A 25,088-nucleotide genomic window follows, 5' to 3' on the forward strand; every position below is an offset into this window, starting at 1 on the left:
TTTTATTTTTCAACATAATCACACTTAAGATTAATACATTTATTCCAGCGCCATTATTCCGTCCCTGTAGTGGTTCTTCAAAATACCCCTCGAAGAAAAACGCTAACCAACGAGGGTGAGTTTTGGGAAGAGATAGAAGTCGGAGGGAGGCAAATCTGAGAAATAGCGTGTATATTCCAACAATTCATAGTGCAGATCCCTTAATTTTCCCATTGCCAATTGTGGGCAGGTGCATTGTCCTGATGAAAGATGATTTTTTTCCCTTCTGCAAATGGTCTTTTTCTCACTGTTTCATCTAGTCTGGTTAAAAGATCGGTTATTGTTTTACTCTTTTCAAGATAATTAATAAACAAAATGCCTTCAGCATCCCAAAACACCGATCCAGTGACCTTTCCTGCTAATAGAACCGACTTTGTTTTCTTTGGCCCTGAACCACTGGCTTATGTCCACTGTTTGGATTCTGGTGTGTAATGGTGAATTCAAGTCTCATGCACTGTAAAAAATCGACGCACAAAATCAGTTTTTATTGTTGTTAAAACGCTCCAAGCACTGTTCAGAGATTTTCATGCGAGTGCGTTTTTGATCTGCTGTGAACAAGAGTGGCACCCATCTTGTTCAAAGCTTTTTTATTTGCAATTCTTCATGCAAAATATATCCCACACGTTCTTTTGAAATGCCTATAGTCTCAGCAATTTCACGCACTTTGACTCGCCGGTCATCCACTACTGTATCATGCACTTGATCAATGATTTCTCGTGTTGTTACACTTTTTGGACGCACTTCACGTGAATCATCTTCAAGGCTGGTACTCCCGCATGTAAACTCGGCAGCCCATTTCTTAATTGTCCAAAACGAAGGAGAAGAGTGCCCATAAACTACAAAGAATTTTATAACCGCACAATACTTAATTTTATCCATCTCAGGCGATACAGACAACACTTTTGCTTCAGACAGCTGTATAAAAAAACTACTTAATAGAATGACTTGCAATTTCACATGGAAGTTTATGACAGATGTACCAACTAAAAAAAAATCTTGCCGATAGCGTTGCCATTTATGGTCGAGGCCGAGAAATTTTCAGACCACCCTCGTAGAAGGAGAATTGATGTTAATAAAACCATTGACCGAGTGATTAGCATATCCTTAACTCGATTAAGACTACTAGTTCGAATCTCGTTGTGGGCATGAACGTTTGTGATTGCCTGATGTGAAACAAAGTTTCATATTTGGTCTCTAGGGCAGTGTGTCTGGATTATGTAAAACTATTGAAAAAATGTCCATGCTATACCCACGGTCCAAATGAATGTATTGTGGGTTACCAGCTTTTCGTGGGTGGAAGCTACGTATATGTAAAAAAAAAGTATGCTTGTGGGGGGGGGGGGTTAAAAATGCTGTATTCTGCAATGTTTATGAGAAATGGTAGTGCTCTTTCTACAAAATCGGTACTTGAAAAAAAAAAAAAAAATTTCCAGGCAGCAGTTAAAGGAGACATCTCTAAAATTTTGGGATTCATTTTTGCTGAATTTTTCTAATTTAAAACCTACTGCCACTAAAAATGAAAAATTGGGCCCCCCTTCAAAGATTCATCATGGGAAGATGCTATACTGCGTATGTATTACATAATCCATTGGCCAATAATATGCTATTATAATACAAAACACCTCATCGAGGGATGACCTGCAATTTTTAGTTGGTCAGCTATATTCAACTTACTGTCTGACCACAGATGCGAGACCCCTTGACACTTCTGCCATATGCAGAAGTGTCAAGACGAATCTATTCCGATAATAGGGTAATCAATCCGTCTTTGGGATGAGTTGTTTATTATTACACATTGGAAAATTAACTTTTCTTTTATGAACATTGTAGTTTTTGAAGTGGTAACAATTTTGCTTGTTTAACAGTTTGAAAATTTTACATATAAAGCACGTGATTTTGCATGTTAGTGACCAATTCGTACATCCTTTGTTTCTTTCTCCCCTTCAGCATGAATTGACTCTTCTTGGCCTGTTGCCAGACTAGGGTCCCGTATCTGTGGTCGGACAGTAATCTGTGCAAATAAACTAAAAAAAGCATGTCCAAAAAAACTATCGGAATCCTTCAGACCTTATCTTAAGTGTTAGTCTTATAATATAAACTGGATAATGCCATCAAAGACAGCAAATTATGCATTTATAAGCGCTTATAAATATATAACTTAGCTAGTGATTTGTGGATTCTAATTATGTGAATTCCGAAGACAGTACCAATTCCATCTTAACAGAAGAAAAGCATGTGTGCTCCCCCAAATGAGAAGGATCAACTGCATGGCTTGGTGGAAAAATGACAGAAGTTTTCGGGAAAAACTTTATCATCACCGCTAAAAATTTGTATAAACTAAACCCTGCCAGCGTGTTATGCACGGAATTCGAACTTGGGGCTTTTCAACCAACAGGCACAATCATTTTTCTGGTTATCCTAACAAGACTCATGGAGCATCTCTCTACAGATGCATCAGCATAGTATGCATTTAAACTCAGTGATTTACAAGAAATGCTTATTTGTGCTTTAAATACTGTTTGTTCATTTCTTCATGAATTATCTTTTTAAACAGGAGTATTGAGTAAATCTGACCATCCTGATATGGCACGCGTATCTGGTTAATAGGCCAAGCAGGGCACACAGATAATATAAGTGTAAAAGGATAAGTTTTTTTTTTTTTTTTTAGTTAAAGCAGAATATTAAATGTGTATTGCAGTTTTTACAGTGTGTTTGCAAATGAACATCAACAGTTAGTGCATGTTTTTATACAATTGGATAAACGGATAATGCGACTTAATATTTAAGACATAAAATATATACATATTGATTAGTTTTAATTTTTGTTACTGTCAGTCTCTTCGGTATTAAAAATGCTGATACTTTCTGCCTATTATTCGAACTATTTTAAATTTATGTAAGGGGAAAGTATGTGTTTTCCCATTGTATACAGCACTTTCCAAGATATCAGCCCAAGGCTGACTTGAAACGTTATAGTCTGACCACAGAAGTGAGAGCTGTCGTTGCCAGGCTGCCAAGAAGAGTTAATTCATGTTGAAGGGGAGAAAGAAATAAGGCGATGTATAAATTGGTCACCAACATGCGAAATCGTGTTCTTTACACGTAAAATTTTCAAACTATTATACAAGCAAAATAGTTACAACTTTAAAAACTACAATGATCATAAAAGAGAAGTTAATTTTTCAACATATAATAATAAACAGCTCATCCAAAATTGATTACCCTCTAATTGGAATGGATTCTCCTTCTTTTGGCTTGCACAGAAGTGTCAAAGGGTCTCGCATCTGTGAGCACATGGATTAATGTTGTATTTTTTTTTTTAATTTAATGTACTTATTGTCTTATTCCTATCAGAGGTTTCGGCAGCAGTAATTTCCTTGATAATCTTCTGACTCGGATGGAACAGTATGCTAACAACTTGGAACAGCTTGTAGAGGAAAAAACAGCTGCCTTCTTAGAAGAGAAAAAGAAAAGTGAGGAACTTCTCTATGAGGTATTGCCAAGGTATGAAATTTGATTAACAGTAAGCTAGGGTTTGTATGAAATGCAATCAAAAATTGATTTGTGCTCCTCCTCCTAAATCTTTTTTTTTTTTTCTGAACTAAAGGGCTTTATATTGGCTTATTAACTAAGCATTATATTTGAGAAGACAAACAAGCCATGTATACTTGAGACAACTAAGCACATGTGTTTTTTGGTTGTTTTAATTCTTTATGAGAGGGAATATTTCCAACTACTTCTGGTTCACAGCCTCCTGAAACTGTGGTCAAGTAAAGGAATACTTCTGATTTTTGTTTTCCATTTTCAACTGTCCCCAGCAGAATCGTAACAGGTATTTTTGTAAATTATTATTAAACCTCCATGGAGTCAAAAGACTCCTCATGGGAGGTCCCAATGTTAAACACCCTGTTTATCATGCCACATCTTAAATATGTTCACCACACTCAGGGCCGTAACCATATTAAGACTTGGGCATATTAAGAGGAATAACAACTTCCTTATGTCTACACGTTAATGAGTATTTCAATAGCTAAATAATCTTATGGGCTAATACGTCTTCTAAACTTTAAATCTCTAGTTTCATCTATTTCCTGGAGTACAGTGTGATACGTGGCTATTTTTCACCACATCACCTTAATTAAATATCACTCTTCCTAATTTTGCATCATCAGCAAACAACTGAATATTTCTTTTCAGGTTATTTCCTATATCATTTATGTACAAATTAAACAGAAATGGTTGCAGCACTAGGGGTGTGCTGGGACCTTGCTCCTCCATATACCACTTTCTGATATCTGTCAGGCAGTCACCCTCTTATCTGCTTAACAGCGTTCTATGCAGGATTCTGTCAGATGCCTTTGCCAAACCCAGCAAAATCATAATGTAACCATTTCCTTTATCCAACTCAGCTGTTTCTTGTTATTAATTTACTAAGGAATGACTGGACCCTCATACAGTACCATATTTTTATCTATCCATTCTTGAATTCTCTTTTCTAGTACTTTTACCACCACGCCTGAGGTACTGATTGGTCTATAATTTGCTACTGCAGTCTCCGTTATGCAAGGGAATTATTTTGCCCTCTTTCCACTCCGTTGGAGTTCTACCAGAACTGAGACTTAAATTAAAGAGCCTGTTCCCTTGCACATTCTTGCAAAATCCTAGCTGATGTATCATCTAATCCCACAGCTATATTTACATTAAGATTATTCTAAGAACCTCCAATTCATCCACATCAGTGTCTGTCACATATGTTAAATCAATAACCTCACTAGGATGATATATCCTTACAAAATGGTAACTCAAGTATTTTATCTGCTTCTGTCTCCTCGTGACCATCATCATTCATTAAGGTTAATCTTCCACATAATGAAAGAACTGTTTGGTATTTCCTTCAGCCTGCATGGTTAGATTCTTTTCATAATCTGGTTTTGCCTTCCTTGTACTGGTCACTTTTCTCTTATATACTCTCCACAGCTTGTGTTTAATGATATTACACATCCATCTGATTAACCTTCCTTACCTTAGGTATAAAATTTAATATTGCTTCCTCTAGATGACCCTTAACTATATTCCCTACAGTGTTTTATGACATGGCACAAATTTAAGTTTCTTCTTAAACTTGTCATAATCACCTGCCTTGTAGTTCCACACATCTCTTCTTGACAGAATATTCCTCATGTTTTATAATCTTCTAAGTCAAGACCGCACGGTCACTTTCCAATTGGAGGTAATGTGGTTATGGATAGCTCCTCAGATCCAATACTTCATCACATGCTGCCTTAACTTATTATTTCTTCATTCCAGTCTATATCTCCATAGTTGAAGTTCCCCATAATAATCACTTGACCTATTGTATTAATTTGGGTCTTCCAGATGTGGAACTCCCTAGCCTACAGCAACAACCAACTGTATATTTTGTCTTACTGGCCTTAATCTCACACCAGACTGCTTCAAATGAAAGCCTATCTCCTATTCTTTTTGGCTGCAATTCATCCACTATCATCAGTAGTAACCCCATCCTATCTTCCTTGAAAAGACTAAACTCTTCACATTCGATCCCTGTAACTACATCATCTGCTGTTAGCCAAGTCTCACTAATGCCTATAACTTTTGGCAAGGCTGCACTAACCAATGCCAAAAACTCCTCCCTCTTGTTCTTTCTGGTATTAGTATATAGTAACTGCAGCATCCCTTTAGCCCCCCCACCATTACTTTCTGAATTGAATATTTTTGAATGAGAGACTAGATTTTGTTGGTCATTCTCACACTCACTTCCTTCAACATGCTAAACCATTTAGATGCAGTCTGTCAAACACATACCACAAATTCTACATCATTCCTTATGCACAATCTATGTATAGACTCATTGGCTATCAATGTCCTCCTCCTCAGTTTAGCCTCTTTTAACAACTCCTTTACATCTTGCCTCTCAAATCATTTCCTTCAACTTATTTTTTTTGCACCCAGAAAATAAGATTTAGTCACTCTTTCATTAGTCTCCTTAACTTGTTTGGTCATTATTATTCTTTTGGACCACCTGTTTCTTTTCAGCCCCACTAATCTCTTGCAAATTGTCCTATGTAGGATAACATTGAAATGTACAACTTCTTTTATTAATGTACTTTTCATACTACTGTAAGTACCGTCCAATTGGCTAATATTTCCTTGCACACACGCTGCACTGAATAAAATCCTACACATTCAAATCACAATGATCAGAAGTTCTTAGGATAAATGAAGCCACTCACAGACCATTAATATAAACACATTAGAATTGAAAAATATATGGCCAGGTTTATATTGTAGTGTTTTTTTTTCTCCAGTAAAGTTGTGAAAACTTTTCTTTTCATCACAGTTTCATTAAAAAAAAAAACATTCAGCTTTTCTTCTTTCTTGGCTATATATAAATATACATCGTGTCCTACAAAATTAATACTAAAAAAAGTGATATATGCAACCTCATGATATGATCAGTGATTTTTTTTTTACTCATAGTGCAGTTTTTGGGATTGCCGAATTCAAGTTTCCAATGATTATGAAAAAGAATGGAGAGGATCCATCTAGACAACAGCCAGTGAGGTCGGCAAAAGAAGTGGTAATTAAGTAATGGAAAACCTAAAACACGCGAATCTTTTTAATAGAAAACTTGTGTTCCGTAGCCTAACATAATGTACATTGTTCACAATGGATTGCACATACAGTTCCTGTCATTAAGTGTATTATGCAATCACTATTTTGTCGGCCTTAAATTCAAGGGAGGGGATCCATGGTGTTTTCTCTTATTATATGCATATTTTGCAGATGCTGTATTGAACTGTTTTAATTAACAGGATTTATAATATATCATATTCTAACCTGTATCTGAAAGATTACAAACTAATTATTTACTAATGAATTGGGCCAAGATTGTAACAAGAGTATGAAAAAGTCTCAGATTGGCATGTGGCGTTCTCTGTTTTCAAATTTGATGACCGTTCATGTAACATGAGCAACTTATTTTGAACATCATTCAGTTCTTGATATTCTCTCAAATAATGGACCACATTATGACAGCCTAGTGAAAGTCATCCTGAAGGAGGAGCAGAGCTGCTATTCTAAGTCATTGATTTGATCCTTATTATAAGGCTGTAAGGGAAGCAGCACTCCCATGGACCCCTAGCTGGATCTATCCTCTCCTTCTACTACTTTGAGGAAGATCCACTTACTTTAATCTTTCCTACAAGGCCTTATCAGCCAACTCGTCTTATTTTATGACCCCTATGCTATTAGAGTACTCGAGGGCCATGGGGTCTTTTCATTTCTGGCCTTATAACTATGCCCTCTCTATAATCTACTTTTTCCCCTTTCAATATACCCTATTCCTCCTATGGGTTTAAATTTGGAAGAAGGCTAGTTCAGAAGCTTTAAGGTAGCAGCCCCACCACTGAACTATTCCATCGTCAGGCTAGTCCCTTGACATGGAGAACATAATTCTGCTAGTAAGCTGACAGAAAAAGATAATCGAATTGAATCTATAGGAAACAACAAAATATAATACACATAGCAAATTGGAATGTAAGAGGAATAGCATATAAAGAAATAGAATTAGACCAATTATTAAATGAAAGAAATTTTGAAATTGCAGTAATCACTGAAACAAAAAAATAAATTAAAAGGAACCATGAGAACTGAAATTTTAATGTGATATACAGTGGGGTTGACAGAGACCAAAGAGCACAAGCAGGAGTCATGATTTGGATTCATAACTCCCTTTCAAAACAGTTAAAACATTATGGAATGAAAGAATAATAGAGGCTATTTAACAATAATTGGCTTATATGCCCCAGAAGAGGGAAGAGAACAAGATAATATTGATTTTTATAATCAGCTACAAAACAAATTTTAGCAGGAGACTTAAATGCAAGAATTGGATACATGGAGAACATACTCTATGACTTTGTCGTTTATAATAACCTAAAAATAATGAATTCCTTCTATAAATATACTTGTGCAGCAAAAGGATGGAAATCAATATTAGATTACTTTATATTAAATGAAAGGACATCAAAATTTTCACTAGATTTTAGAGTTCACAGAGGATACGAAATAAGCAGTGACCACTTCCTTGTTAATATAATATTAAGATTACCACCTAAATGGTAACAAGAACAGAAAGAAAAATTGAAACATTTGTTTATAAAACTAGACTATTGAATGACATATAAATGTACAATGGCTATATGAACAAAGAATTTGAAGAAATAGAATGGCTTAATATAAAAACGATACTAAATGCAGCAGCAAATGAAAATTTAGGAAAGACCAAAAAACTGAAGATCTGGGATGATACAAAGAAAAAAAGAAGCCTATCACAAATGGTTAAGCAGTAAAAGATTAGAAGATGAAATAGAATATAAAAGAATAAGAGCCATAGCTAACAGAGAATCATGGAACAAATTTGTTTATAATTTTGAAACACTTTATGTTTTCTTTGGTATCTGCATTTAACACTGAATTAGTAATTTAGAAATTCTTCTAATTTCTAAATTACTACACAGAATTGTGGACAGACAACTCGCAAACAATTAATGAAAAGGAAATAACTAAAGAATTAGAAATCACCTGGAGAAGATAAACTAGGTTCAGAACTATATAAATATGCAGGAACAAGATTCAAAGAAAGACTCTCATTATTTTAAAATAAAATATATTCAACTGGTATTCCCCCCCCCCAATAGAATGGAAAAAAGCAATTGTGATTCCTATCTTTAAAAACGATAGAGGTATCAATATACTAAATTCCTGTTACAAAATATATAACAGAATCTTAAATAGCAAACTTTATTTTAGAAGTACAGAATGGATTTAGAAAAGGACGATCATGTATAGACCCGGGCTTTTGCCAAAAATTAATAATATAGAATATAATTTGGAAATGCATATTGCATTTGACAAAGTTAAAAGAAAGACAAATAAGATTAAATCCCAAGCTATCATATACAAGAGAGATAAACCAAGGGGTCTGATAGGGATGTCCCATGTCAGCAACTCCTTTTAATATCTACTAAAATGGAACTAAACTTTCTTCTACAGTAAACTTAAACCACTCTCCTCTTTGCCGACAACCAAATAATAATTACAAATTCTGAAGATAAAATACAGAAAGCTATTTTAAATCTAAATGAGATATCCAAAGATTATGGTATGATAATATCGACAGAAAAATCAAAAACTATGGTCTTTAAAGGACAAGATCTTAAACAGGTGAATTCATTTAATTACCTAGGATGTATGATCACATATGAAAAAGATAAAATTGCAAAATATTTAAACCAGACTAATGTATGGAAGCGAAATCTTGACAATAAAACAAAGATTAACAACAGCAGAAATGAAGTTTATGAGAAAAACTGCGAAGTGTACCCTATTTGATCACAAAAGAAACGAAGAAATTATGAAAGGATTAAACCAAGAACCAGTAACAAAAAATAAATGGATGGAAAAAGAAAACCAGGACGTCCTCTTAAACAACTACTTCTAAGGCCATGCTAGGACTAAATCCTTGATATGCATGATGATGAATAAGATTTATTGGTTGGTTTAGAAAGTTCTTGTTTAAATTTTCTATCCAAGCATGAGCAAACAAAATAGCTTGTGTGTGAGGTATCTTCACAAGTAAGTTACTTGTGGAGGGAAACTGTCATGAAGATACTACTCATGCTTGGGTTAAAGCAGGAGCATAATTTCTTGTTAGTTATAATTTACAAATTTTATCCTCTATTCCCCCAACGATCTTGATATTTATAGAATTGCTACTAATGAAATTTGGAAAGTTTTTGCATCTCTTAACCTCTCTACCGGCCATGGTGGATAAAATAGCGAGAACAAATTGCACATCTTATTCAACGGGTGTTACACAATTCTATCCAGATTTTGCTGAACATCTATAGGCATCATGGCTGGTTGGGATGTTAAGTTTTACAAAGAGAGATGCAATCTACTTATAAGATGATTTTAACAACAGGAGTACACATGCTTAACCTAGTATTGCCATTACATGTATCCAAACTGACAACAAATAATTTTTTTTTTATGCTTGTAAGGTGTGAATTTAAGTATTAAATTGATAAAATCCACTGCACTTATTTTTCTGATTACTATGTTGTAGGTATGTGGCTGAGCAATTGAAATCAGGCTTACATGTAAGACCAGAAACATTTGAGTGTGTAACTATATATTTCAGTGATATTGTGGGATTTACGACTTTGTCAGCAGAGAGTACCCCTATTCAGGTAAGCACACACGATATTTGAATAGTGGCTTAGTAGTTTACATTTTAGAACATATCTCATTCCCAGTAACAGAAGCATGATTCGGATCTAACCCATAATTTTTATTGTTTTCATATTACTTAGAGGCAAAGCTGATGAATTACAGGTTTCTCCTGTATAGGTGGCAAAAGATCACTATCCCTAGGGCCAATTTGCATGGCTATAGCAAACCACTTCCGTATAGATTTTGCTAAGAATGATTAAAGCCTTCAAGATGTCTCTGCTTTGCTGAGTTAAATAAGAGTGTGGAATATAAAGAAGTATGTATCAAGAAAAAAAAAAATCTTATGAACACAAGCTTAGTTATTGAGATATCTATCATTTACTGGAATTAGTAATCTTAGATAGACAAGAAGGGGGTCACTTTGATATTTGAGGCTTTAAGCTTTATTACTCCATGAAAGTGTGTGACTAGAGACCATATAGCAAATATGAGATGGAAAGAAAAAAAAATTCAAAAGTAAGTATTCATCTCATTTAATGACTGCAAGAAAGCTTTCAAAAGATCATTACAGACTATGGAATGCAATAAAATACCAGAGAACTGCATAACAACCAAGAAGGTTCAGGATAAACAATATTTGAAGAAACGTGACATTCCAATAGAAAGGGGTATATACTGTTGCCCTATCTTTTTAAAATTTGTAGTAAATATGTTATAGGTATGGCTGTTTAGATAAATACCCAGAGATTATGCAGATGACACAATCCTCATGGCAGGAATTTAGGAAGATCGCTTGACATGCATTGAGGAACAAAGAGAACTAGTAGGTCAACTGATAACTCAGTTTCTACAGAATGGATATTTGCATTATTAGTCATTTTGACTATAAATGATATCCATGCAATTAAAATTTATTAGGAATGCTGCCTGAAAATACATATACAGGTAATTTTTAAAATTAATAAATAATAGAATACCCCTTGAGACATGATTCATAACTGCTTGTTAATCAAATAGGAATGAGAAAGCACTCGCTTCACATAATCCTGATTTCCTCATTCTTATTTGACCTTTTTTTTTTCACAATAGAATCGATGAAAATAATATATATTGGGATAGGGAATTATTAAAGAGAAAAGTTGAGAAACACTGGTTTAGACTAAATAAGGGCTGTCAGGATCAGAATAAGATGTGTTTAAGTTCGTCATATACATTTCCTGATCTATGAAAGTGCTAAAAGAAAAGCTGTTCAAAATGCTACATTTACATGGTGTCAATAGGACATGATGCCCTGATTTTATATCAAACCTTCTGAATGGAAGGAGGTACAGTAAAATTAAGTGCAAGACAAGAATGCACAAAGTTCTCCATGCTTATGTTATCTATATGGATCAAATAATGAAAGAAAATTGGAGATATGTAGATGAGGTTATACTTCTAAATAAATCTGGCACAAGTCTTTGGGATCTTTAACTAGAATGAATAGCTGCTGTAACAAATAATCCCAAATTGAGAATCTATAGAACAAATAAAATTGTGCCTAAATAGCTGACATATTTTGATTGAAAATTATAAACATGGAAACAGACAATATAAAAAGCAAAGCTAGTATTGTAAGGAAGGATGAGGGGAATAAGAGAGAAATTAACTAAACAGATATCTTGAATCTGTGAGGTGGTTTAAAAAAAAAAATCCAAACATGGAACTTTTTCAGGTCTCAACATTATGAGAGCTACAAGAAAAATCAGGACAGAATCATATGGAAATGATAATGCCAATTCCTTCCCAATAACATTGGGAAGGTTTGCAAAGCAGGTAGTTGATGTTATCTAGGTGGGACAGTGAAATCAGAAGTGCCCTAGAAGACTGAAATATAAGCTCTGACAAATAAAGATTAATCTGGAAGAAAACTGCTGATGGCAGGTTAATAGTATCCTTGAAGATTCATATCAAAAAATTTGGACTTAAGCTACTGCTGGTCATTGATTCTTACATGCTGAAATGACTAAGGAATTTAATGCATGGCATGATAGGTGTAATGATTATGTTATCTAAAGCTGATCTTCCATGAAGGTCCTAAACAATGGAATTGAATCCTCTGGCTGATTCTTCATTATCTATGTATGGTTTCAGGCTACTGTGACAACACCACATGATTAAGTTTGCATTATTATTAATCTGTCAACAATTTTCCACCAAATTACTTGGCATCAAACACCTGTTTTGCTGATCTTCCTTGACACATTCTTCAATGCTAACATCAAGTTTCTTCATTTTTAATATGATTCTGTCATCTGTTCACTCCCCCAATTTTTCTCAAAACTCTTTAATCAAGTGCTTTATTTCTAACCCAACTCTCAGATTCATAACTTAAAACTGTTTTGACTAATTTCTCTTTCATTTCATATAAATTTATTCAGCTGGCATGGTGTCTATTTCCAGATTAAAACTGCACCTAAATAGCTGAAATATTTTACTTATTCTATAAAATTCTCAACTGAAGTTTCCAATGTTTGTGCCTATTTTCATAGGCACATAAAAAGATCAATTTGTTACAGGTGCACTGATTCAATATCACATTATGTAAATTTTAAGTAGACTCTCTCTCAAGCAATGTTTTTTTATTATTATTGTATTGTTTGAATGTCATGCAAATAGAAAATACCTTTCAGACAATCAAGATATTAAATGTGTGTAAGACAATGCTCTAGAGCAATGTTCCCAACCTTTTTCTACTTGTATACCCCTTGTTGTTTTTAAATACTGACATTATTTTTTCAGTGCCTATCTTAATGTAAAATAGAGGTAATGAGTTTGGAAAGGAAAATAACTATACTAATTATTGTCAATGCAAAGGTCATTTCTTAGTAACGTGATTGTTCTGGGGAGGGGTTCAGAGCCACGCCCTCACTAATGTGAGCTAGTTTTGAAGTGTCTTCATTAGCGGTGATTCAAACTTGAAAAATAAATGTTAAGTACGTGTACCACCAGTTGGGAACCAATGCTCTAGAGCAGTGGTGTTCAACCTTTTTTACTATGCAAGCTACTCTCTCAGCTCTAAAAAATTTATTTCTCTATTTTGGAAAACCAAAGTTTGTAATCAATCTGTTGTGAGTTAGGAAATGCTGGTTGATTAAAAAAAAAGTTAATGTGAAATTTGGCATTGTTTGGACCTCTCAATATTTTCATAGCCAGGTTGATATGAAGAATTGCCCGATCATTTGTAATTTGGTTTCTTAATTTATTTTTTATGATGTTCATATTTGAAAAAGCGGATTCTGACAAGTATGTCGATCCAAAACACGACAGAATTTTTTTGCGCAATATCAGTTAATATTGAAAATTTTTCATGTGTATACTTCCTTGTTTATATCAAACAGCCCACTAATTTTATTTGAAATTTCTGTGATGTTCAAGTTTTCTTGAAATGGATTATTGATAATAGATAAAATCATTTCAGTTTATCTTCCTCAACTAATTCTTTTAAATCACAGCAAGCATTTCTTGATTTTGTTCAAAAAATTTTAATAAATATGGGAGATGTCTAAATTTGCAGTCATTTATATTTTTCTTCAATAAAAAGTTTCCAACAATACTTACTTTTATTAAATTTAAATTGCTTAATTTTGTACAGATAAGTAACAACCATCTTTTATCATGCAATTGGAAGAATGATTGGGGGGGGGAGGATCTTTATCTGGATGATCTCATACAGAGGTAGCAGAGTTTTTCATCCCGCATACAGACAAAAATACTATATGGTGGGTGGGAGATGGTTCGGTGTAGTGGTTGAGACAGTTGTAGGTGTCCTCTCCCGATGAGTCTTCAGAATCCTTGGAGATATCAGGAATAATAATTAATTGATACCTGAATGGCAAAGAAATGGAGCTAGCTGAGGAATTAGATAAGTACCAGATCGACATAATAGGGGTTACTGAAACAAAAAAGACCAAAACTGGTGAGATCTTTCTGAGCAATAAATACAAAATGTTATATTCAGGCAATGACAATCAAGGAAAAGAAGGAGTAGCCATAGTATTCAACACAAAATACGAGGCTAATCTTCTTGAATGGCAGTCAGTCTCAAGTAGAGTAATGTGGGCAAATATGAGAATGGGGAACTGGACAATGAGACTTATTTGTGCCTATGGTCCCACAGAAGGTTCTACTAAGGTAGAAGTGGAGGAATTTTTTGAGGCTTTAGAAAAAGCAACTGACACAATGAAAAAGGAAAAGTTGGTCCTTGTTGGGGATCTAAATAGTAGAGTAGGAAATGATTGTGAGACATACAAAAATATTTTGGGAAAATTTGGAGAAAAGAGCAAAGCTAATAATAATGGCAAATATCTGTTGGATTTCTGCTCAGGACATGGACTGGTTATTACTAACACCATGTTCCAACATGAAAATATGCACAAATTCACATGGAGAGAAGAGGCTAGGAATAAGAATGTTGATAGTGATGTTTTCTCCCTGGTGCAGGACACCAGAGTGTACAGAGGATTTGAAATTGGAAGTGATCACTATTTAGTCTTGAGCAGGATAAAATTGAATTTCATATTGAAAAGAATAACATGTAAGAAAGTTTTAAAGCGAATAAAAGTTGAGCAGCTCTCAGATGTGAACTGTAGACTAAAATACAGAAATATTATTGAAAAGAAAATGAAAGAGTTTGAGAACAGGAATCAAACCTTGGAGATTCAGTGGCAAACTCTGAAGGAAACATTGATTGATTCTGCCAGAGAGGCATGTGGTGAGGTTGTGTGCAAGGATAAAAAAATCAGAACTCCCTGGTGGACACAGGAAGCTAAAGAGGCAGTGAAGGAAAAGAAGAAAGCATATCAAAAGTTCCTGGCAAATAAGTCAGCTTTTACTCTTACAGAATACAGAGACAAATGTAAGAAAGCTAAACAGTGTGTAAAACTAGCTAAACAAAAGTCATGGGAGGACTTTGGCAAGAATATAGAAAATAAATATCAAGAAGGTGGCAAAATATTCTGGAGGTTATTGAAGAAGCTTAGGAATGGAGGAAAGAGTGCTGTAAAAGGAATTAGAGATGATAAAGGAGAAAAAGATATCCTTGAAGTATGGAGTAATTACTTTGAAAAACTGCTAAATGAAACAAGCAGTGATGACAGCACAGTGATAAAAAACACTGACCAGGCATGCAGTCAGGAATACATATCCATACTTGAAGTAGAAAAAGCCATCAAAGGCCTGAAATGTGGAAAGGCAGCAGGAGTAGATGATATTCGACCAGAAATGCTGAAGTATGGTGGTATAAGAGTCTTACAGTGGCTGCACTGCATAGTTCAGAATGCCTGGACAGAGGGACGAATTCCTGATGATTGGAGTAGAGCTCTCATAGTACCCATATATAAAAAGGGAAATAAAACTGAATGTGAGAATTACAGAGGTATTTCCCTACTGAGTGTTCCTGGCAAGATCTATGCAAGTATACTTGAGAAACGGTTGAGAAGAATTGTGGAAGAAAAGCTTGGTGAAGAACAAGCTGGATTCAGGCCAAATAGAGGCGGTCAGGACCAGATCTTCACTTTACGACAAATAGTCGAGAAAGCATGGGAATATAACAAAGATCTGTATTTAAGTTTTGTCGATTTGGAAAAGGCATATGACAAGGTGCCAAGAGAGAAGCTGTTCAATACGCTGCAGTTATATGGTGTCAATGGGGCATTATATCAAGCAATACTTGGTCTTTATTTGAGTTGTGAGTCAGCAGTTAGAATTGAAGGAAGTACAGGAAGATGGTTTAATGTTAAATCTGGTGTGAGACAAGGATATTCATTATCTATATGGATCACATTATGAAGGAATGTGGTATTAAACCTGATATCAAAATTGGAGATGTTAATGTCAGCTCTTTGCTTTATGCGGATGATGTTATACTTCTAAATAAATCCGCTACAAGTCTGCAAGATTCTCTGACTAAATTGAATAGCTGTTGTAATAGATATGGTATGAAGGTCAGCAATAAAAAGACAAAGACAATGAAAATAGGCAGAATCATTGAAAATGTCAACTGTGTTGTGAATGGAGAACCTGTGGAACAAGTAAAACATTTCAGCTACTTAGGCACAATTTTTACTGAAGATGGTAAACTAAATATAGAAATAGACAACAGAATCAGCAAAGCTGGTATCGTGGGAAGTCAATTGAATAAATTCATATGGAATAAGAAAGAAATTAGTCGGAACACTAAATTAGCCGTATACAAGACTGTGTTTAAACCAATTTTAACTTATGGATCTGAGAGCTGGGTCAGAAGTAAAACACTTGACCGCAGATATGAGAGTCCTGAGAAAGATTAGAGGCGTGAACAGATGGCATCAATGGCAATATCATATTAAAAATGAGGATATTAGGAAAGAACTTGACATTGTCAGCATCCAGGAATGCGTTAGCAGAGCTAATCTCAGATGGTATGGTCACCTAAATAGAATGGGAGAGGCAAGATTAGCAAAACAAGTGTTCTCTGCCAGGTCGGCAGGAAAACGACCCAGAGGAAGACCAAGATATAGGTGGATTGATACGGTACAAAGTGCCTTAGACGATAGAAATATAAGATCTGATAATGTTGGAGTCTTGACAAGTAACAGACTGATTTGGAGGAAAATTGTAGATTGGAAGTTAGTAATGATGTAATTTTTTCATGTAGTACTGTCATATCCTGTACACCCCTTGAGGGTACATGGCAGGAATTTGATGATGATGATACAAGAAATCTTTCTAAAAATTTACTCCTGCTGAGCCAGCAAACATTATTGTACAACAGAAGTTCCCTATCAATAACCACCGCTGCAGGGCTTTTCCTCGAACAGAATTTACAATTTTAAACGTAATATCAAAACATCTTTTATTATATACAGTAGTACGTTAAAATACCTGGATATTTGTAATTATTTTTACATAGGTAATAAATCAGGCTTCATTTCATTATCATTGTAGGAGAACCATTAGTAATAGACAGAAGTTTGTGTTGTTTCACAATTCATCGAATGCTGAAAAAATGTCTTCTTTACTTGAAATACCATTAACTGAGCAGTATCAGTGAAGTCGTTTGATTCATCAAATTGTAATGAAAACACACTGGTGAATGTCTGACATTAACTGAGTATTCGGCTAGGCACTTAAAATTTCAACTCTTCTCATAACCGTTGTTCTGGAAAGTTGTAAAACTTTAAAGATTCTGCTGCTGCAAGAAACGATTCTTTTATTAACTCTTCATCAGCAAAAGGCTTTTGCTAATAAATGACACACTTTGAAAGATGCAATAGCAGCCAATATTGGTTTATTTATTACTTTCGAAATCATATTTTGTTGTCCAGAAAGTCCTGACTTTATAATTTTTGGGAAAATCTTCATCATATTTTGCATGTAGCGATCGAAAATGCTCTCAATATTACCTTTTTTTGGAATTGCTACAGATGAATTACAAATCAAACAACACTTTTCATTTCCCATTCCTTGTGAAAATGATACGTCTTTGATACACTCATGATTATCCTCAAATTAAAAAAAAAAAACTTATCAATTAGCAAACAAAATAATGGTAAATCCAATGATAAATTTAGAGCAACTGAAATTCTAACAGTGGGAAGTGTGTGATGTAGTTACGAGTAAACACAATTATAAACGAAATGCATACGATGTGCTTTGCTTATAATCGTATTCACTTGGTTCGACTCCACTGATACAAATTAATTCATTTACCCAGACTTAAAATTGTCAAATCTTATAACGAAAAATAAATTAGCAATACACTTAAAGAGAATTAAATAAAATGTTATGTTTTATCATTATTTTGTAAGTAAGGAGGAATAAACGAGATCGACCAAAAATCACACCACTGCTCTAGAGCATCTACTGAAATTCAGTCAGTGTAATTTGTAAATGGAGGAAACAGGGAAAAAACAGATCTTGTTATATTTTCTAATATATATCAATCTAATTCTATCACTCTGAACACATTCTTTATGAACTACTAAGAAGACAATTAGCTTTAATAGTTATTTGCATGACTCAAGTTTATATAAATAATGGCAGATTTTTTTTAATCATAACTCTCTGTTTGCAGATTGTAGATCTATTAAATGACCTGTATACATGTTTTGATGCTATCATTGGAAATTATAATGTTTATAAGGTAAGTAATGATTAAAATATACGTCTTATTTTACTCTGTTTGCATTATTACTAGCTTTCAAATGTACTCATTGCATCCATTTACTTTGAAACATTTTATCTACATAGCACTTGGTGAGAGAGAGGTCAGGGAAAAAAAGACCAATCAATGTCTTTCATCACAAATTGCTTACAGCAGTTAGGATTCAATTTATGTAAAGACTCCTGCATACTGTACTGGATTTATAGAGTATATGTTGATGATGTTAAAGAAAAGAGCTTTTATATATACTATCTGATCGAAAGTATCCAGACATCCCTCATGGAGCTGTGATGAGAAGTACCAGCAGAATCGGGGTCAAGGGAGCTCAGTGGACTAGTTATTGGTTGCCACATCAGTAAGAAATCTGTCAGAGACAGTTCAAGTTGCCCAAGTCAACAGTTGGTGACACGATTGTGAAGGCACAACAAAACCACGGTCAGGTAGGCAGTGTTTAACAGACAGGGCCCATAGACGAAACATTTCTCCAGTGAACGCTAAGCGCTGCCTGCAGTAGTGTAAAGAGCGACACAACTGGAACTGTGTCATTTGAAGTGATGACTCGCGCATTACCATGTGGCAGTCTGAGTGTGTAGTGCCAATGGTAAAATTTGGAGGAGGTGGCATTACAATGTGGGGATGTTTTTCATGGAATGGACTTGGTACACTACACGGAAATCTAGATGTGGTGACCCGAATCCCACAGGCACACCTTTGAGATGAATTAGAATGCCGACTTGATCCACATCATGAACTCTGTAGGAATGGCAGCCCGTTCTGATGCCTGGTAGAAAGTCTCCCCAACAGAGAAACAGAGGGTGGACCCACCCCATATTAATGTTACCTTTTATTTGGACCAAGTGCAAAACTTTTATACCACATTTCAAGGATTTTCTACCTCCTATATTGATATATACACTGCTTGGAAAGAAGTCAATGGGCACAATAGTGTGAGGAACAAATAGCCATGGCACCCACCTTAATAAAATGTAGAGCATCCTTTTGCTATGATAACTGCAGCAAATCAAGATTTGAGTTGAATATCTTCAATTTTGATATCAGACTTAATGCAGCTTTCCTTTAGATTGAGATCTCTATAGATGATGAATGACAGAGATAGCAAGCATCCTGTACCTGCTTCATTTTTATATTTGTTCTGAACACACCATGTAAGTGTGTGGAACTTTTCTATGAAACTTGAATTCTCAACTTCTGTATAAATCTTTCCAAAAACACACTCCAAGTTTTTTTTTTTTTTTAGAGAGGTACAAAGAAAGTTCATCCTTCTGACCAGATATTCTGAATACCGTAAAACTTTGAACATTTTAGGTTTCTGATAGCTCCTACCTCCAATGCAAAACTGCACTTCCAACTATGTTTATGTGATTGAAAAAAAAAAAATTTTCCTGTGACTTTTGTTTAGGTACTTTTACACATAATGTGGATGGGTGGTCTGAAAATTTCTTGGACTCAACACTATCAGCAATTTTTTTTCTAAGTTGGTACATCCATGTGAAATTACAATCAAGTAGTTTTTTATAATACAGCTGTCGGAAGCCAAAGATCGTGCAGTTGTAAAAGAAGGTTTAATACCAAAAGAAATTCATTTGAAGGTCATAAAAATTTATGGGCACTCTTCTCCTTAGTTTTCAACAATTAAGAAATGAACGGCCGTACCAGCCTTGAAGATGATCCACGTGCAGGATGGGTGGCGTGATGATCAAAAACGCACTTGCATGAAAATCTCTGAACATTGTTTGGAGCATTTTAACAAGAATAAAACTGATTATGTGCATCAATTTATTACTATGGATGAGATTTGGGTTCAGCACAAAAGAAGACACGGTCATGTTTTGGGATGCTAAAGGTATTTTCTTTGTTATCTTATAAAGGGCAACAGTTACTGGGAAAATTAAGGGATCTGCACTACGAATTGTTGGAACATACACCCTATTCCCCAGATTTGGCTACCTCTTCAAAATCAAAAGGTGATTGCAGATCTTACTGAGAACCACTACAGGGATGGGATAATTGCATTGCAATGAATGTATTAGTCTTAAGGTATTTTGAAATTATAAATTAGTTTGTCATTGTAGGCCGAGAACTTTTCAGATCTTATCTGAAACAAACGATCAATACCTATTTCACAACTTTTCTATTCTTTTGCTGATCATGCCAAATTTAACTGCTGTTAATATTGTATGAAATTAATTGTCAGGCAAAATGTATGCACTCTCTTTGAGGCTTTAAAAAAAGAACTGTTTTGAAGTAGATATATAAATGCAAAATTCCTCATGTCAGTGGTATAACTACTAACTTCCATTTTTATATCTGAATATTGTTTGTAGCAGAATGGTCTTAAAAAGATTATTTTCCATGGGACCACAAACAAATATCATAAAATTATCTCAGCTCCAAATTGCATATGGAATAACGACTTTGGTCCTGATGTAGCATAAATTTCTAAATATGCACAGTATGATAATTGCATATTACTAGCTTTGTAACAAATAAGTATACTAAATCCATATGAACTTTGACACATTCTCCAATGGTGGCTTTAAATTTCTAATTTACCTTCAAATGACTAGGGAATTCTGTGTTACAAATGTCAGTGTAAATAAGACTCTGCACTAAAACAAATAGTGGATCATTCGTTCTTCTGTATAGCCTATGATTAACATACCACGTTATTCAAAAGGTATAAGAATGGTTAAGACTGCAGGTTAGTTAAAGTTTATCCACATCCAGCAAGACTTGGAGTTCCTAAAACTGCCATAACACAGGAAGCACATGGTGGAATAAGATGATTTGTTAGCAAAGTATTTCACGATTAGGCTGTTTGTATACAGAAGCCAATGACTTAAAATTGATGCTTTAGTATCCCACAATGCAAACAAACTTTTTTTTGTGCATGCAGTGCATTATGGAAAGAGATACCCAAGTTGCAGAAGTCATGGAAATACTTCAGGTGCAAACTATGAATTAATTGCAAAAGAAATTGTGTGCTGATTATAACAAATTTAGTTTAATCCTTTATCCAAGTGTGAGCAAACAAAGTTTGCGCCTGAAAGTATCTTCAGGACGGGTAAGGTGGTACAACACCAGGGCAACTCGTTGCAAAGGTGGAGCAAGCTACCAACACTCCTGTCTCAGTATCTCCTATAATGCAAAACACATCTCCTTGCAGATATGTCTAATGTTATGCATTAAGGGAAGGGCCACTACCCAGACTAGTTTCGACCTTTATTGAGGTAGAATGGGAGTTCATGTCTCTCATCATTGGCCTTTGGAGAATAAAGCGTGCTGAGGGTCAGCAGACAGTAAGAGAGGCCTCAGTCAACCTGTTTAGGCTAATTGGTCTGTAACATATAATCTCCATTTATCTGTTCAGAAAAAAAAAGGTTAGACTTCTGTCTAGGGTTTGCATATGATTTTATCCAAATTAATAATTTACTTAGAGGATCTTTTTGTGTTACTAAATATAATATCCTTATTTGTATTCTGGGTAATTAAATTTTACTGCTGTTATTGAGAAACTTAGGACTTAAGGTCTGGTGAGTTGAAATGAATGGGGTAGAGACTGGCCCGGGAGATGCCGCTCCTCGCGAGGAGCGGCACCGCCTCGCTGTAAGCCTTCTCAGCTCTACCCCCCCCCCCCTTATTTGGAGTAAAAGAAACCGTGCCAGCGAAAGCTTTGTGGCTAGGGAAGACAGAGTGGTTATTCTTTTTCCCAGGGGGGGGGGGTTCTAAAGAGATATACAGGGCTTGATGCATCCCTGTATAAGAAAGCATATTGTCGGTGGTTTGCAGTATTGATTCACAAATTTAAAATCTCCTAGTAAGTGCCTTTCTTGTGCAAGAAATTTGGGTAGGTAGAAAAAGAAACCTTTCCTTATTCTTGCATACATTAAATTTGCGTCTCGTACCTTCCAAATGTGATATTTTAAGACAATTAGGAAGATAGCAAACTTTTGGACTGGTGGGGGGAATTATAGCCGTACGACCTCTTCTACTGTCAGCATTGGGAATCCCCATGCTATGCTGAGTCTCCACCAGATGCTTTGGGCTGGTGGGCAAAAATAAAAGTAATGGTCCACCGTTTCCACGTCCCGGAAGGGGTCGCACGGGCTAGGTACATACCGGGAGCCACCCGGAGGCTATTCTCCAGGCGAGATCTCGATGAAAAGGCTGTTTTTGATATTTCTGAAGAGAATTTCATTATTTGTCCTGAGATTGAGTGTATCATGCCTGGAAAATTGGAAGAAATCCCGGTATACTGCTTTGGGTTTGTGTGTGAGAATTGCTATTCCTCTGTCTCTGAGTGTTGTGATCGATTTAACTAATGTACGGTACCACTTGGGCACCCCCCCCCCCCTTGAGCGGGGTCCAGCATAATCCGTGATCCCAAAGAGGGGGAGGAAAAGTCCTATAAAATATCTAATTAGCAGGCCAGAAATGTAGTTGGAGTTTAAGGCCTTCCGTACAGTTTTGAACGTGTTTGCTTGTAGCAAGCTTTGATCGGGCAGAGCGTAACCCCCTTCTTCCTGTTTGAGTTGTAGGTATTCTTTCTTTACTTAGTGTTTTCTCCCATTCCAGAAGAAATCAATGAGTTCTTTTGATAATTTATTTTCTTGTGACAGTGTGCATTGGGGTGACGATTGTTCTTATTACTGTCGCTCTGCCATAAAAGGAGAAAAAGGTTGGTTTGAACAGCCTTATCCTGTCCCTGTTTGTTGCCTGCAATTTTTGGATTGGTAGTGCTAGGGTGTCTGAAAAAGGCATGCCTAGTACTGTTAGGGGCTGTGTCTGTAGCATTAAACCGTAGGGAAGTCCAGTGCTATGGAAATTTCCAAAACTTGATTTTAGTTTTTTGTGTGTTAACGCAAAGACCACTGACTATGCTGAACTTTTGCAGCATGTGCAGATAGATGGACTCAGAATCTCTGAGTGTGGCCACTACTATTTTGCATTGTCTGGAGACTTGGGGCAGTGGAATACCATTAACTGCAGGGGTGTTGTCAATTCTTTTGATTAGGGGTTCTAATACTAGGGAGAAGAGGAGGGGGCTTAGCAGGCAGCCTTGCCTAACCCCTCTCTTTATGCGGATTGGTTCTGTCAGAAACCCATTAATAGATAGTTGGGTCGTGGCTTCTGCGTACATGTTTTTAATTGTACGATATTCTGCAAGTACCTGTGGTTGATGCTGTCAAACGCTTTCTCCAGGCCGGTGGAGAGAAGTGCCAGGGGGGATTTTTTTTCCTTAACCAGTCTGAGCAAGTCTCTTAACAAGAAGAGATCGAGTTCCGGGGATCCCGTAGACCTGTGAGCTTGTTATTATATTTTCGATACCGCCCTTAAGGCGTGTGCAGATAATTTTTGCAAAGATCTTATAGTCTAAATTGGTTAAGGAGATTGGACGCCAGTTATTCGACAAAGTCCGATCATGGTCTTTCTTGGGGATAAATATGGTATAGCTCTTAACGAATTCCTCGGGGATGTTTCCCGAAGTGAGGAATTCGTTAAAGATGTTTATTAATGCTGCCACTGCAAATTCCCAGATAGATATCTATAGAATTCTGACGCTGGGGTTTTCATCGTTTTGCACGTAGCCTTTATTTCGGCTGCAGTTATCGGCCTGCCATGCAGGGCACTAAGATTATCGGGAAAACGTGTTGCGTCCCACTCGCCCTGCTGGTCAGAGAAGATGCCGATATACTGCTGATGAAAGTGACGGAGTATTTCATGGGTTGAGTGTAGAATCTGGCCCTTCTCTTCGATCCGGTAAATCGTTTTCTCGTCATTAGCTGCCACCCATTGTTGGTTGTAGAATGCAGCGGAAGGTGTTTCCAAATTTCTGAGATAGAGGACCTCGATTTTCAAATGAGACTATTTCTACTTTCCTGATAAGATGTCCACAGGGAACTCCGCTCTGTTCGTTTGTCCGGTACCAGCCGAGTTCCCTGTATAGATCCCTCAGCCGTTTGCGTTGTTGGTAGGCCCTTTCGCGCCCGCATATTTGGAACAGTTCCCTAGCCTGCCAGTTGTCCCAGTTGGTGTTTGTCCATCTGTCACAGAGGTTCTGTAGCTGGTCGCTAAAAAGACTGAGGAAGGTAGGAGGAAGCCTCCAAGGACCTCTGGGAGTGTGATTTTGAGTATGACCATTTTGTGGTCGGTTGTCATGTTGTGCACTGAGGTGTGACGTTGTTCCAAGTTTTGGGACACGTACACCCTATCTAGTCTTGTCGCTATCTGGCCACGGCACCACGTAGTTTCTACTTTGGAGGGGTTATTCCGCCTCCAGATATCGACGAGATCAAAATTTATACAGCATCGTTTTAAAGTGTCAATGCCACCAGTTCTGGTGTTTGCATTCCCACCGATTTTGTCTAGACGTGTGTCTTCCACACAGTTCCAGTCTCCTGCAACTATTAGGTGTTCTGCTCCCAGGAGATAATTTTCAAGGGCAGAGAAGAGACCAATTCTGTGGTATGGATTGTTCGGGGTGTAAACTGCAGCAAGTCGGATGGTACGGCCACCGTTACTAGGCATCCTGTGGCGTCTTTTTGGACGTTGAAGAACCCCCACCCCTCGCAAGTGAGCGTCCCCG

At 36.1% G+C, this 25,088-nt stretch overlaps 1 protein-coding gene across 1 annotated transcript in view; it reads left to right on the forward strand.

The window, feature by feature from the left end:
* Window positions 1-25,088, forward strand: part of LOC150102815 (atrial natriuretic peptide receptor 1-like) — a 77,250-nt gene that overhangs the window by 43,885 nt on the left and 8,277 nt on the right. The window contains exons 16-18 of the mRNA XM_090398745.1: window positions 3,394-3,543; window positions 10,190-10,313; window positions 18,392-18,460. Coding sequence (XP_090254871.1) covers window positions 3,394-3,543; window positions 10,190-10,313; window positions 18,392-18,460 — 343 coding nt within the window. The remainder of the gene's footprint in view (window positions 1-3,393; window positions 3,544-10,189; window positions 10,314-18,391; window positions 18,461-25,088) is intronic.

The sequence above is a fragment of the Typopeltis vanoorti genome, chromosome 10 (genome assembly GCF_054136105.1).
Source record: "Typopeltis vanoorti isolate ZY-2024b chromosome 10, IOZ_Tvanoo_1.0, whole genome shotgun sequence".
Lineage (NCBI taxonomy): Eukaryota > Metazoa > Arthropoda > Arachnida > Uropygi > Thelyphonidae > Typopeltis > Typopeltis vanoorti.